This window comes from Vanellus vanellus, assembly GCF_965231255.1.
Source record: "Vanellus vanellus genome assembly, chromosome: 5".
Classification (NCBI taxonomy): domain Eukaryota; kingdom Metazoa; phylum Chordata; class Aves; order Charadriiformes; family Charadriidae; genus Vanellus; species Vanellus vanellus.
The window spans coordinates 65,606,238-65,617,597 of NC_138910.1; the positions used below are offsets into that span (position 1 = coordinate 65,606,238).

General features: G+C 41.9%; 1 protein-coding gene across 1 annotated transcript in view; it reads left to right on the top strand.

The window, feature by feature from the left end:
- The window catches only part of ZNHIT6 (zinc finger HIT-type containing 6), a 36,601-nt gene extending 34,824 nt beyond the window's left edge, over positions 1-1,777 (top strand). Inside the window, exon 10 of the mRNA XM_082483323.1 lies at positions 1,607-1,777. Within this exon, the coding sequence (XP_082339449.1) occupies positions 1,607-1,689 (83 nt within the window). The 3' untranslated portion in view covers positions 1,690-1,777. The remainder of the gene's footprint in view (positions 1-1,606) is intronic.
- Positions 1,778-11,360: the final 9,583 nt, after the last annotated feature.

The following is an 11,360-nucleotide window of genomic DNA, read 5'->3' on the forward strand; positions in this document are numbered from 1 at the left end:
GAGCTGGACACCTTCAAAGAGAAACTGCTAGAATTTCATGAGGGCAAAGCCTATTTCTCCTATCTTTGTTCTCAGAAATGGCTGAGACTTTCAAAAAATAAGGATCGAGGAAGGAAACTGGAACTGAAGAATTTAAACTCAATTTAAATTTTCCATTATAAGTAAATTGCAGACAGTTTTATGGTGGGAAGGACTGGGCACTCTTAATTTATAGGCAGTGCTATCAACACCATAAAAATATGTTCTTTTTGAGTGAAGACAATCTACAATTTCTGTTAAATAAAACTTACTGTAACAGACTAAACTACAGCTAAAATTTCTCTGTTGAGCTTCACTGTGAGTCAGAAGATTGCCACATTCTTTTGTGTGATGTTTTGATGCTTGACTTGCTAATAGCAAAAACTACAGGTGCTCTGATTTCAGCATACATGGCTGAAGATAGTGGGGGATTACAGAAGCTTTCACAGGACTTAGGGGCAAAAACAATCCTTACTTTGCGCATTACTCAGTACATATCTGGCATATAAATGTTAATTGATTATACACTAGATTTAATGTAGACAAAATGTGACCTCTGATGTTTCTGGGTGAAATGCTTCTATTTTCTTGAACAAATTCCATTGAAAGTGTACAGGTGCACACTGTGTCCTATGTATTATCCGTGTTTGCCAGCTGTAGAACTTATCTTGACAAGACAGTAACTGTACTGCATCAGCTCCCTTTTGGTAACGTTTCCTTAATGAAGCATCTGACACTAAATGCTCAAAATGTTCTTTAAATTCACAGTTGGATCAAATACTGAAAATAACAATGAGAGCGGAGTGTGAATCATGGGCCTACTTTGCTGTAGTTTATTTTTGTGCTGCTTGAGTGCCACTGACCAGCGGCATTTGGTGACCTCACCACAAGGTGACTGGGGTCAGGGCTTGTTAAAGAAGGAGTCTCAGGGTGTGAGGCTGAACACCATTTTGGGAAGTGAGTGTTTCACGATACAATTTCAGCAGACTACAACAGCCGTGTCCTCAAGCACAAGTTATTGTGCAGCGTTAACCTCATCAGCCTTAGCTCATGGATTCACGCAACTTAACACCATCTTTGGGATGCAGGAACATGTGGAAGGAGCACATAAATGCATCATCTTAATTTTCCATTTCTGTTTAGAATTTCTCAGGAGTTCCCCATCTTAACTAAAATGCTGATAAAAGTGTAAATGATTTAGAATTCATTACAGTTGTGATATATATGTAGCAACCCAAATAACAACATTTAAAACAAACAAGCCAAGAAAACAATTTGAAACTCTCAGTGGGTGAAGAGGAAGAGTTCTGTGTGGGATAAATACTCTGCTTACCTATTTGACTGAAAGACCAAGATTTAAAAGCTAAGAGAAATTCTGAACATTGTCTTGTTTTCTCCTTCAGCAACAAAGTCCTACCCAGGGCTTTATCCCATGTTATGAGACTGGTTATGTCTTACGAAATAGCTGTCCTCAAGGAAGGTGTGATTGAAAGGAAAAGAAGATAAGAAACTGCTTCTGTTTGATGAGCAAATAACATTGCTGAAACTAATTCCTTGCTTGTTTTTTGTTTGTGTCCTACACCCTCAGATGCCAGTGAACCTGCAGAGAGCTCGGACAGTGAAAGTGCATCCCTTTCGTCTATGGAAGAAGGGGAAATTCGGGACAGTTAATGATGGTTCTTTGAGAGAGGAGGGTGGAATGAGACTTCTATATTATTATTTTTTTAATTTCATTAAATCTTTTTTTTTATTCAACTCAGAGGTTTGGTTTGGTGTCCTTCACTAAAGGCAGCACTTCCAAACTGCCTGCCTATTTTGGGGTTTAGGGATGCATATTTAGGGATGTAAATAAAGAGATGGGGAATTGTTGGTTCCAGAAGAGACTTGATATTCTCATTTAATTGCAGCCTTTTGTCCATGTATCTTTAAGAAATCAGAGTAACCCTAATTTAAAGTTTCCAAGTTAGTTTCGACAATATATTTTTTTCCTTTTACCCTAACAGCTCAGTGTCTGATTTCTGAGTTTAAATATCTGATCACATATTTGTATTTATATGTGGATTTGAGCCTTAATGCTTAAATTTACTGAAAAAACACACAGGTGTTTCATTAGATTAGCCTTCTTTATTAGGGTATTTCTTTGCTGCTGCAAATGATCTTACTTTAATGTGTTAAGGACAGGTCAAACCATGTGTTCAGGGTGGAATGTTGCTATATGGTTAACCTTCTACCCTGATCTTCTAAATCAGCATGGGTTTTAAAATCAATAGAAATGGATACATAGTGTCACTAGCACTAATATTCTCCTAGTGCTAATAAACTTCTAAACAATGCTTATGTTATGCATCTCATATTACTTAGTTTACCTGCTGAAGCCAGGTATTGTAAATATTTACTGGAACGTCAACTAAATTTACCTACTTAAAAACAAATAAACCTTAAAAAAAAGTCCTGTACTGTATCATCTGCTGACAACAGAAATCTGTTACTAACTTCTGAGAAGATTTCTAGATCCCAGACTATTCATCACTGTATCTGAGTCCCCCCCCTGCCTGTGGGGTCTGTTGGAAGACGAGAGCAGCGTGTGCTGCGAGGGATGCGACAGGTGAGCCCCTCTGCGCCTTTGCAACCAGGGGCTTCTCAGGAATCAGCACAGGCGTTTGGGATTAGTTTGCAGGGGTCTAGCTAAGTCAGCATGTGTAAAGTCTTAAGGACACGATCACTTTGTAAACAGCTCGGTGAGGTTGTTGCTGCCGTGGTTGTTACCCCAGTCTGTTTCTCTCCTGCTTGAGACCAGCACCTTTGTGACAAAAGCTGGTGGCACAGGATGCATGCTAAACTGCCGTGAAGGTGGTTTTACAATCATAAGTGTTCTTCCTGCCGGGGCTGATGTTATGGGTAGAAGGACAACAGAAAGCAGCGAAGGAACTCGCGGTAGCAGGTGGCTGTGACAGCAATATGGGAGAGAGCTTGGGCTTCCAAACTCTCGCTCTAGGCTGTCAGTTCCTTATCATTCATACTGCCTGGGGACGATTTTTGAGATGTTCAAAGGTTTAGAAGTTTGGGGGTTTTTCCACACCTTTGCAAATAAATTGCCATTAAGAAATTGTTCACCATGACATTTAGCTACCGAAGTTTGGAAAGAGCATCAGACCTTTGTAGTCACATACTGCTTTTTCTCACAGAGGTACCACGTGTGCTTTCCCTTGTGTGTTTTGCAGCCCCGGGTAAAAGAGGGAAGTTTTTCTTCTTGCCTGGCAGTAGCCACCTGTGCTCTATTTTCTTTTTTGGTCATTGTTGGTCCTCTGCCCACCTCTTGTTTCAATGTTTGCTTTTTTAACCCTTTTTAAAGGACCAGGATTTCTAGCTATAGGTGCTGCTTTCATATTTTTTTCAGTTCAGTGAAAGTGAATAAGCTTTTCCTAATCGGTGATTACTACACACTGACTTGGTAGCCACAAATTACTTTAAAGCAGTCTGGAACCCATTCATAGTAGCACCGATAAAAGAACAGAACAGCAAAACTGCCACAGTTCATTTGCCAGAAAATGCTTCATCTGGAGTAAAAGCGTGGCATTTCTGTTAAGATTCATAGCACGCAGTGGAAATTAGAGTGCTGCAAATATTAGTGTTGATCTGCATGTGTGTGTGATTAGTCTTTGGCTGAAGAATGCAGACTTGTAATTTGCATTACTGCCTACACTCTTAGAGGTTTTCATTAATTGTATGAAAGGGTTTGCCCGGGTTTTTTTTTTTTTCTTATATAAATCTAGTTTAAGCTTCCTTGTGAGTCAAATGCAACCACAATTTGTTTTTAAATGAAGATGCTGTTAAATCTGTCCTTCAGGTTTAAATCTTTTCCTACCTTAGAGAAGGTTTTAAAAAATGATTAAGGAGCATTCCTGTGGTGGTTACTAGAACTGAAATTTCCCAAAGAAAGATGGGAATCATCTTCCAGAGTTCAATCAAATTAAGAGTAAAAGGCCTCGGTAGCATTTGCCATTCATTCCCGAGTTACTATTTACCTATTTTTATTTGGTTTCGATAGCAGTTGCACTAGTTTGAATGGTGGTGATTCATCAAATGCAAGACAAGATGAAATTCAAATATTTTTATTCAGTTTTGCTAACCTTTTTCAATTTTTATTTATAAAAATGAATCAAAATGATGGTCTCTGGCTAAAAGCACATCCTTAGTGATGATGTGACCAGTACAGGTCCTGCAACAGTAGTAATTCTTCATAATAATGAGGTTACTGTTCTAATTAAAGTTTATGGACTCTCTGGCTAGACAGATGGTTTTTCACACTTTTCATAGGCAGTTAGGGGGAGTTAATTCCCTTCTGAGTGACTTAACCCAGAACAAGCATCTTCTAATAAACTGAAGGAGAAAATGCGTCTTTAAAAGCTGTATTTTTAAATTTCTGGTCAAGTACTTGAAATTTAAGACATGGAGCTGAGGCTGCCTGGAAGACTTCAGTTCTGTCCATTTTGAAAACATACTGTTGTAATGATATTATACAAGGATCCCTACAGGACTCTGCCTCGATTCAGCGCAGATGATGTCTGTGAATGAGAACTGTGATGTTGTTTTAATCTTCATCATTCAACGCCAGCTTGCGTTGAGTGCTTGATTTTATGCCTACTACGCTTACTCATTTTTCTTCCTCTATAAACTACTTGTCACAGAAGGAACAAGCTGGTTTTGTGTAGCGTTGTTACGGCATTTCTTTTAATGTTTAGACTTCAGGTTGCAAACACTGAACCCTTACAGCGTGCTTGAGCTGAAGGACCATCAGCTTACAAAGCAAAGAGTAAAGGCTCTTGTCCTGAATGAACGTGCTACTCTAAAAAAATTAAAAGCTTAATGAAGTCATCCCTTTCACAAGGCATAAAGGACAAAAATAGAGCATAGCTAAGCGCATGGCAATAGCTGAGAGGTAGGATTGAGTCAGCCATATGAGAGAACTTGGTTCTTTTCCTTTTTTGTATAATTTTGGGGGGGTATGAGGCATAAGTCACTGAGTTGTCATGGGTAAACAATGTTATACCCCCTCAGTGTAACAGCTAAGTTTTGAATGACCACATCTGAAGTCTAGGTTTTACTGTATTTATCTCTGCATTAGGAATTGTTGAGCTGTAGAGGAGAAGAGGGTCATGCCCCAAAATGTGCGGTTGGCGCTAGGTCTTAGAGGCATGCCAGACCAATTTTTGTTACTCCAGTCAAACAGTGCAGTTTTACTTTGCATTGGGAGTAAAACTGTTTGCCGTGCACTCTATTCTAAAAAAGTACATAAATTCCGAAGTTCACTGTAGTGCTGATAGGAAGTCCAACCTACGTGTTGTGTATAACCATCGCTGTGATTCAGACCTTGCCCTGCGAGATACGGCTGTTCTCTATTGACATCTGTAGGAACTGCGAATGTATAACACCTTGCAAGAGCAGACTTTCAAAGCATAAATATACAGCTGCGATGATGTAACTTCAGGCCGTATTTGGTCACAAACATTTCATTCTGCTTTCTTAAGTCCCACGCTCTTTTCCTGAAAACATTTATTCTTCCTCCCTCCAAAGGAAAAAATATCTTGAATTTGTGTTTATGTTGTTGCTATGACATTCAGTTAAACTGTATGCAGATGCATGTTCTGTTAATAAGAGAAAAAAAGATGAACTGTGTACTTCAGTGAACAAAGATTACCCTGTGTTTGTGTTAAAATGTTGCTATGGCAGTGCATATGGTTTTATTTGGTGGAAATTTGTGGTGAAGTGGAAGGAAGTCACATGTATGCAAGACAAACAAGAAATGGCAGCAAAACAACTCGAAATAAATACTGAAACTGAAAGGGAAGTTGCAGATGACATGTAAAATCAGGAAAAAACAGGGATAGTTGTTTTGCTGCCTGCCTGTCTGTGATTTGATAACAGAAATGTGTTCCTACTCTGTCCTGCCGGGTCTCGGTGACCCATCGGACGGTGACTTAGCTCTACTGATGCTTTATTGCGAGAGCTTCTTTCCCTCGTTGGCTCTGTGCATTGTAACATATTTTTGTTTTGGAAGCAAAGTTCCACTGGCTTGGCCTGATTTCACCACTCCTAACTTTTCCTGCCGAAAAGCATTTCCAGGCTATTTTATTGTAGTAGGTTTTTTTGGCAGGAAAAATCAATAGACTGATAAAATATGGAAAGCCACTAGAGTCTTGCCTACCTTTGGGGCAAGGGGAGGTCTTTGTGAACTTACTAGCTCCTACTAGTCTACTAGAGATAGAATCAGTGGATTTCTTTTTTTTTTTTTAACTGGCACAGTAGTCCTCATATTTATCTAATCCTTTTGCAGTAGGCTTCTTTTTGCATCAGTACAGCTGTTTGTGGGGTTGCGTGACAAATCAGAGCGGGTTAAAAACAATCTGCCAAAGAAGCAGGGACAGAAATCAGAGGGGAGAAGGGAGTCGATTTAGAGAATAAATTACCACACTGGGAGCTGGATGGTTCCTGCATGATCCCAGCTGGTGGAGAAAGCAAAAGTGGTTTTAAAAATCACATTGCCACTTTCTTCCTGTTATCCCGGTTCTGCCTCAGGAGGAAGAAGTGACTGTGAAAGCTGCCTGTTGCCTTTCCACTCCTTGCTTCCAGGTTTTCTACTGAATCGTATTGTAGCCCCAGAACTTATCCATTCTGCCAAGAGTACCAACAGGGAGTTAGAGGTATGTCCAAGTGAGGTAAAACATTAAGTTGGTGGATAAGGCATAGGCATTCAGGAAAAAGAGCAGGCGGGGGGGGAGGGGGGTTAAAAGCTTGTCAGAGAAGTCCCCGTCGCTTTCACACTTAAGCTTTCAGTGGTATCTCTTTGTTGACCTTTTTTCCCCAACCTCTGCTTTCAGCTGTGCTTGGGCATCCATGTTGGTTTTAATGGGATTGTTCTGCTACAGCACGAGTATCCGCTTCTGTAGAGTAAAATGTATTTTGCTGTTACAAGTTCCAGTTAACAGACTTGCTTTACAGCAGTGATGTCTCGATGTCTGATTTTCATCGAATTTATGAGCTGATTAGGATTTAACCTGGTTGGTTTGAGATGCTCAAGGAAATCAGCAGCTTCTGAGAAGCCGGCGTCTTCGACTTCGACGATCTGCTGGTCTCCTTTTGATCTGAGGTTCAACCAGTGTTCTCAAAATATTGCTGGACTACACTGCTGACTGTTCAACTGGTATCTATAACGGAGCCCCTTCATTCTTACTGAAACTGCATTCGCCATGAGGTGGTTGTTAATGTATATGTCCTAGCTAGCTTCCCGTCGGGGCAAGTCTATGCACCCCACCTTTAAATTTCTTCTGTCTAGTAAACTAAAACCTTACAAAATCTTGAGTAATCTTTTCCTCCTGGACGCTTGCTACATTCCATCCCGTAAGTGTACTTCAAGACAGATGAAGTTGCTTATGTGAATGGTGCCTTGGGGTCTTTCAGGATCTTCTCCAATATAAATTGTGTATGCAGAAGTCATAGCTCTGTAGTTTTTCTGGGGGAAAAAAATCATAGCACACTGGATACAATCTGTTCGGTTTCTTGGTGTTTGGCCTTCACAGGGTAATAGACACAGATGCTTATTGCATCATTTTGTTGGTTGAAGTCTTCTTTTACAGGATTTATGTTTTCTAGACACCGGGTCTCACTGCAGTTCAGTTGTTTGTGAGTTGAAATGCGTTTATAGGTATCTCCAAAGCTAGTTGTATGTTACTGCTTTCACCATGGCACCTCCGCATTTCTGTGTGCGACTTTATAGGCGGCTGTGTAACGTGAAGAAAACTGTGAAGATGAAAACAAGGATGTGTCTACATGAAGAAACAGGCTTGAGGCAGAGCAGCCAATAAAACTACACAGCCTTCCCTTGCTGTGTGCTGCGCACTCTGGGCGCTGCGTGGAAATAGTTCTGCTGATTAAACAGGAGTAAACTAAAATGTGCATGTGCATCCAAGTGCTTTTCTGCGGGGTCAGCTCTTAAGGACCAGCATCTGGCAAAATCAAGCTTCTGGTATGACACATTTAACCGCTTCTGGGTGGGCAGGTAGGTCGGTTTGACTCTCAGCCCTGACTGACTGCCCGCTGCAAACTTTCTGGTTTCAGTCCTCAAGACCTGTGCAGCTGTAGCTCGGAAATTCTCCTGCCTACCCAAATCTGTGGCAGAGCTCCTTGCCTGGAGCGTGGTGGGGATTCCTGCAGCTTCAGTGGACTGTGAGCACGGGAAGTCCTCCTGCAGCCATCCCACTGATCCAGTGTCTCTGCCTCTTCCCACGCAGCCCACGTGCCACCTCAGCTTCCCCCCCAGTAGCGGGGAGATGGGCCCCGTTCCCAGAAGGTGTCCACCAGAGGGTCCAGCAGCCCAGTGGAGACTGCTTTGCTGTGGGCTCCGCAGTCATTTATATGTGGAGTATAGAGGTTCTTCTGGCTCAGCTCAGCAAGGGTTAATTAATAGCTTGGCTGTCCCACCGTCAGTAAGACATTTGCTTCCCCTCCATCTGCTGCTCATTGAGGAGGGCGAGCTAGCAGCATCCCAAGAGAGAGGATTGAATGTAATGATGGAAGTCTGTTTTCTGCATACTCCTGCTTCTGGTTTGTTTCCTGTGATGCAGCACTTCAGCAGAAACTTTGTCTTCACTGTGTTGCCTTCATTAGTAGGGAAGATTTGATGTATAACGCTGGTATTACAGTGGTTACCACCATCAAACCCTTGTAAATAAGTACGTTGAACGCAAGACTATGCGTTCCTTCAGTCCTAAACCTGTAGTTTGACAAATGCTCCTTTTGGCGGCAGCACCAGCTTCAGCAAACTGCCCTGTGCCACCACGCTCCATCCTCGGGTGACCCCAGTACAGCTGCTATGGGGGGGGGTGGTGCGTGACAAATCGGAGCGCCTTAAAAAACAGCCAAAGGACCAGGGGTAGCCGTGGGAGGAGGGGATGGCTGAGGGAGTGACAGTCCCCGAAGGCGTTGGGGTGCTGCTCACCAGGGCTGCCCGGACAAGCGCGGGGGTCTCCTGGAGCCTCCCCAGCTTAGGGGACATTCACACCGAGCAGGTGACTTTATTTTCAGGGTTTGAGCTGCTTGATGGTCTGGCATTGAAATGTGCTGAAAACCGGCTGCTTCTTGTCACGTACATCATTTATTATATTCCTAACTCCTCATCTTTTAGTATTCATCTTAAAGAAGGATATTGATATTTTAGGCTTTGCCCAAGAAAAAAAAATTACAGTTGCGCTAATCAACCTTAGCTGTGAGCCCTGCTGATTGCGCTTAAAGGAACCTGTGCTCTTACTGTTTATATTTTCATGCGTAGTGTCTGGGGGGGGTTCTGCTGGAACAACAGAGTCTATAAAGATTTCAAAGCAAGTGCAAAGATGGTACACAAAAAATGACACTGATTCCTTTTACAGTATTGGGAATTGTGGAGTTTAGTAGTTTTGCCACGTAACTGTGAAATGCAAAAGGTGAAGAGAGGACTATATGGATGACGATCGGTTGGTGGGAGATCCCACCTCTGGAAGAGTGGCGGTTCATTCCCTCTCTTTGTAGCAGGATAATTTCATTTAGTATATTTCACTCTCACGTTTGCATGATGTGCTCCCGCAGCCCTTAATTCTCCCAACAGTACATTTTTCTGGTGAGCAGGTTGCAGAACCACCCCTCTCTCTAGCTGGGGAACCGTGGAAAGCCCAAAGTGCAGGCTGTAAAATCCAGGGCCTGGCTTACAGCCCACACCTGAGGCAGGGGTCGGAAGGGCCACTTCTGTCTGTGTATGGTGTGCGCGTTACAGACGTGTATAGTATAGTCACACGTATACGTAATTTTGGGGGGGAACTGTTACTTACGTCGGTTTGAAGATGAGTATCGCTTACATATAAGCGGCAGTGGGGATGGCGAGGAACACACACATAGCTGTGAGCAGTGTGTTTGTCTGTCTCTCTCCACGCGGTAACCCGACAGGGAAACCTGATGATTTCTCAGTGAGCGGCTGAGGTAGTGATGTGTTCACTGCTAGATGCAAGGAGAAGCCAAACAAAAGCACTGCATGGGGTTTTACGCTTTTACCGTCAACAATTATTGTACAGACAAGTTTAGGTACAGCTGAGACTGGTGGCCAGGTGGTGAATTCCAAAACAGCTCAAGTTTTTAATGCCTTCGGGGAGAGAACTTGACTGAGCAGAAGAGAGACGGCTGTAATTTCTCAGGCAAAGCATTAGCTGCCAGAGATGAGCTTCTGAGATATTTGGCCATTTCTTTCATTGAAATATTTATGTCTAATCTAATAAAAAGTTGACTTAGCCATTTCTGCATTTAACTATATGACACTGAGTGACACCCCTCCACAATTCTAAAACCTCAGAAATCAGCCTCTGATTTTTGTGAGAAGTAGCTTTTTTACTAAAAACTATGGGAAGATACTTCGCCAGAGAACTAACCAGTGACAAGGAGGAGGAAAAGAAAGCCCCGTTGCAAGGTTCCTTTCAGGCTTAGCTGTAGCACAGCTTTGTGCTAGCCAGCATAGTACAAATATTTGATGCTGCTTTCTCAGATCCTCCTCTAGTACATTTTTGAAATGTCATTTTCTTAGCATGTGCCACTAGCCATCTTATGACTCCCTCAGTTAGCCAAATGTCATCTGTGTCCCAGAGTATAAAGTGTAATGACATATTTAAAAAGTGGGAAGGGGAGGTGAGGAAGAGAAAAGAGTGGCTGCTTTGCCTTTTACTCTATTGGAGAAGTACTTGAAATTCCTCACATTCTTCTCCCGTTAACAGTATGTTTACTTTTCATCACTGGGTTATTAGGATTAACAAAAGTCATTGCTTCAAGCTCATTTAATTTGAATTTAGTGAAAGCAAACTACCTCCTGCAGCCTGTAGGAAACATTCTTCTTCCACAGAAATGTATTAATTTGCAAAAAGCAGCCACCAAAAAATGTGAGACCTGACGACCACTTCCACCCCAATGTTCAACATCACTGTGCATGCGCTGCATTCTAATGAAGTACCTTATGTTGCAAACTCCCAGCATGGTTTGAATAATCTGACAGTCTAATTAACATTTCAGTCTCTCTATCAAACATTTGCTTTCAATGGCAAGAAGCTCTCTCTGTATATACTTTCTAGTCTAACTTTGCAGACTGCATACACCACTTCAAAAACGTCATTTACCCAAAGAATTACACTCAGCATTCTAGTTCATTGCTACAGCTGTAGTAGCACCTGTTTGAATTTTCAGAGACTCTAAGCTTTTCAGAATTCAAAGTTTTCACAGAAAGCTCTTGCATTTGCTGTATTTGTCTGTTACCTATCAGAATGCTCTAAGAGTAA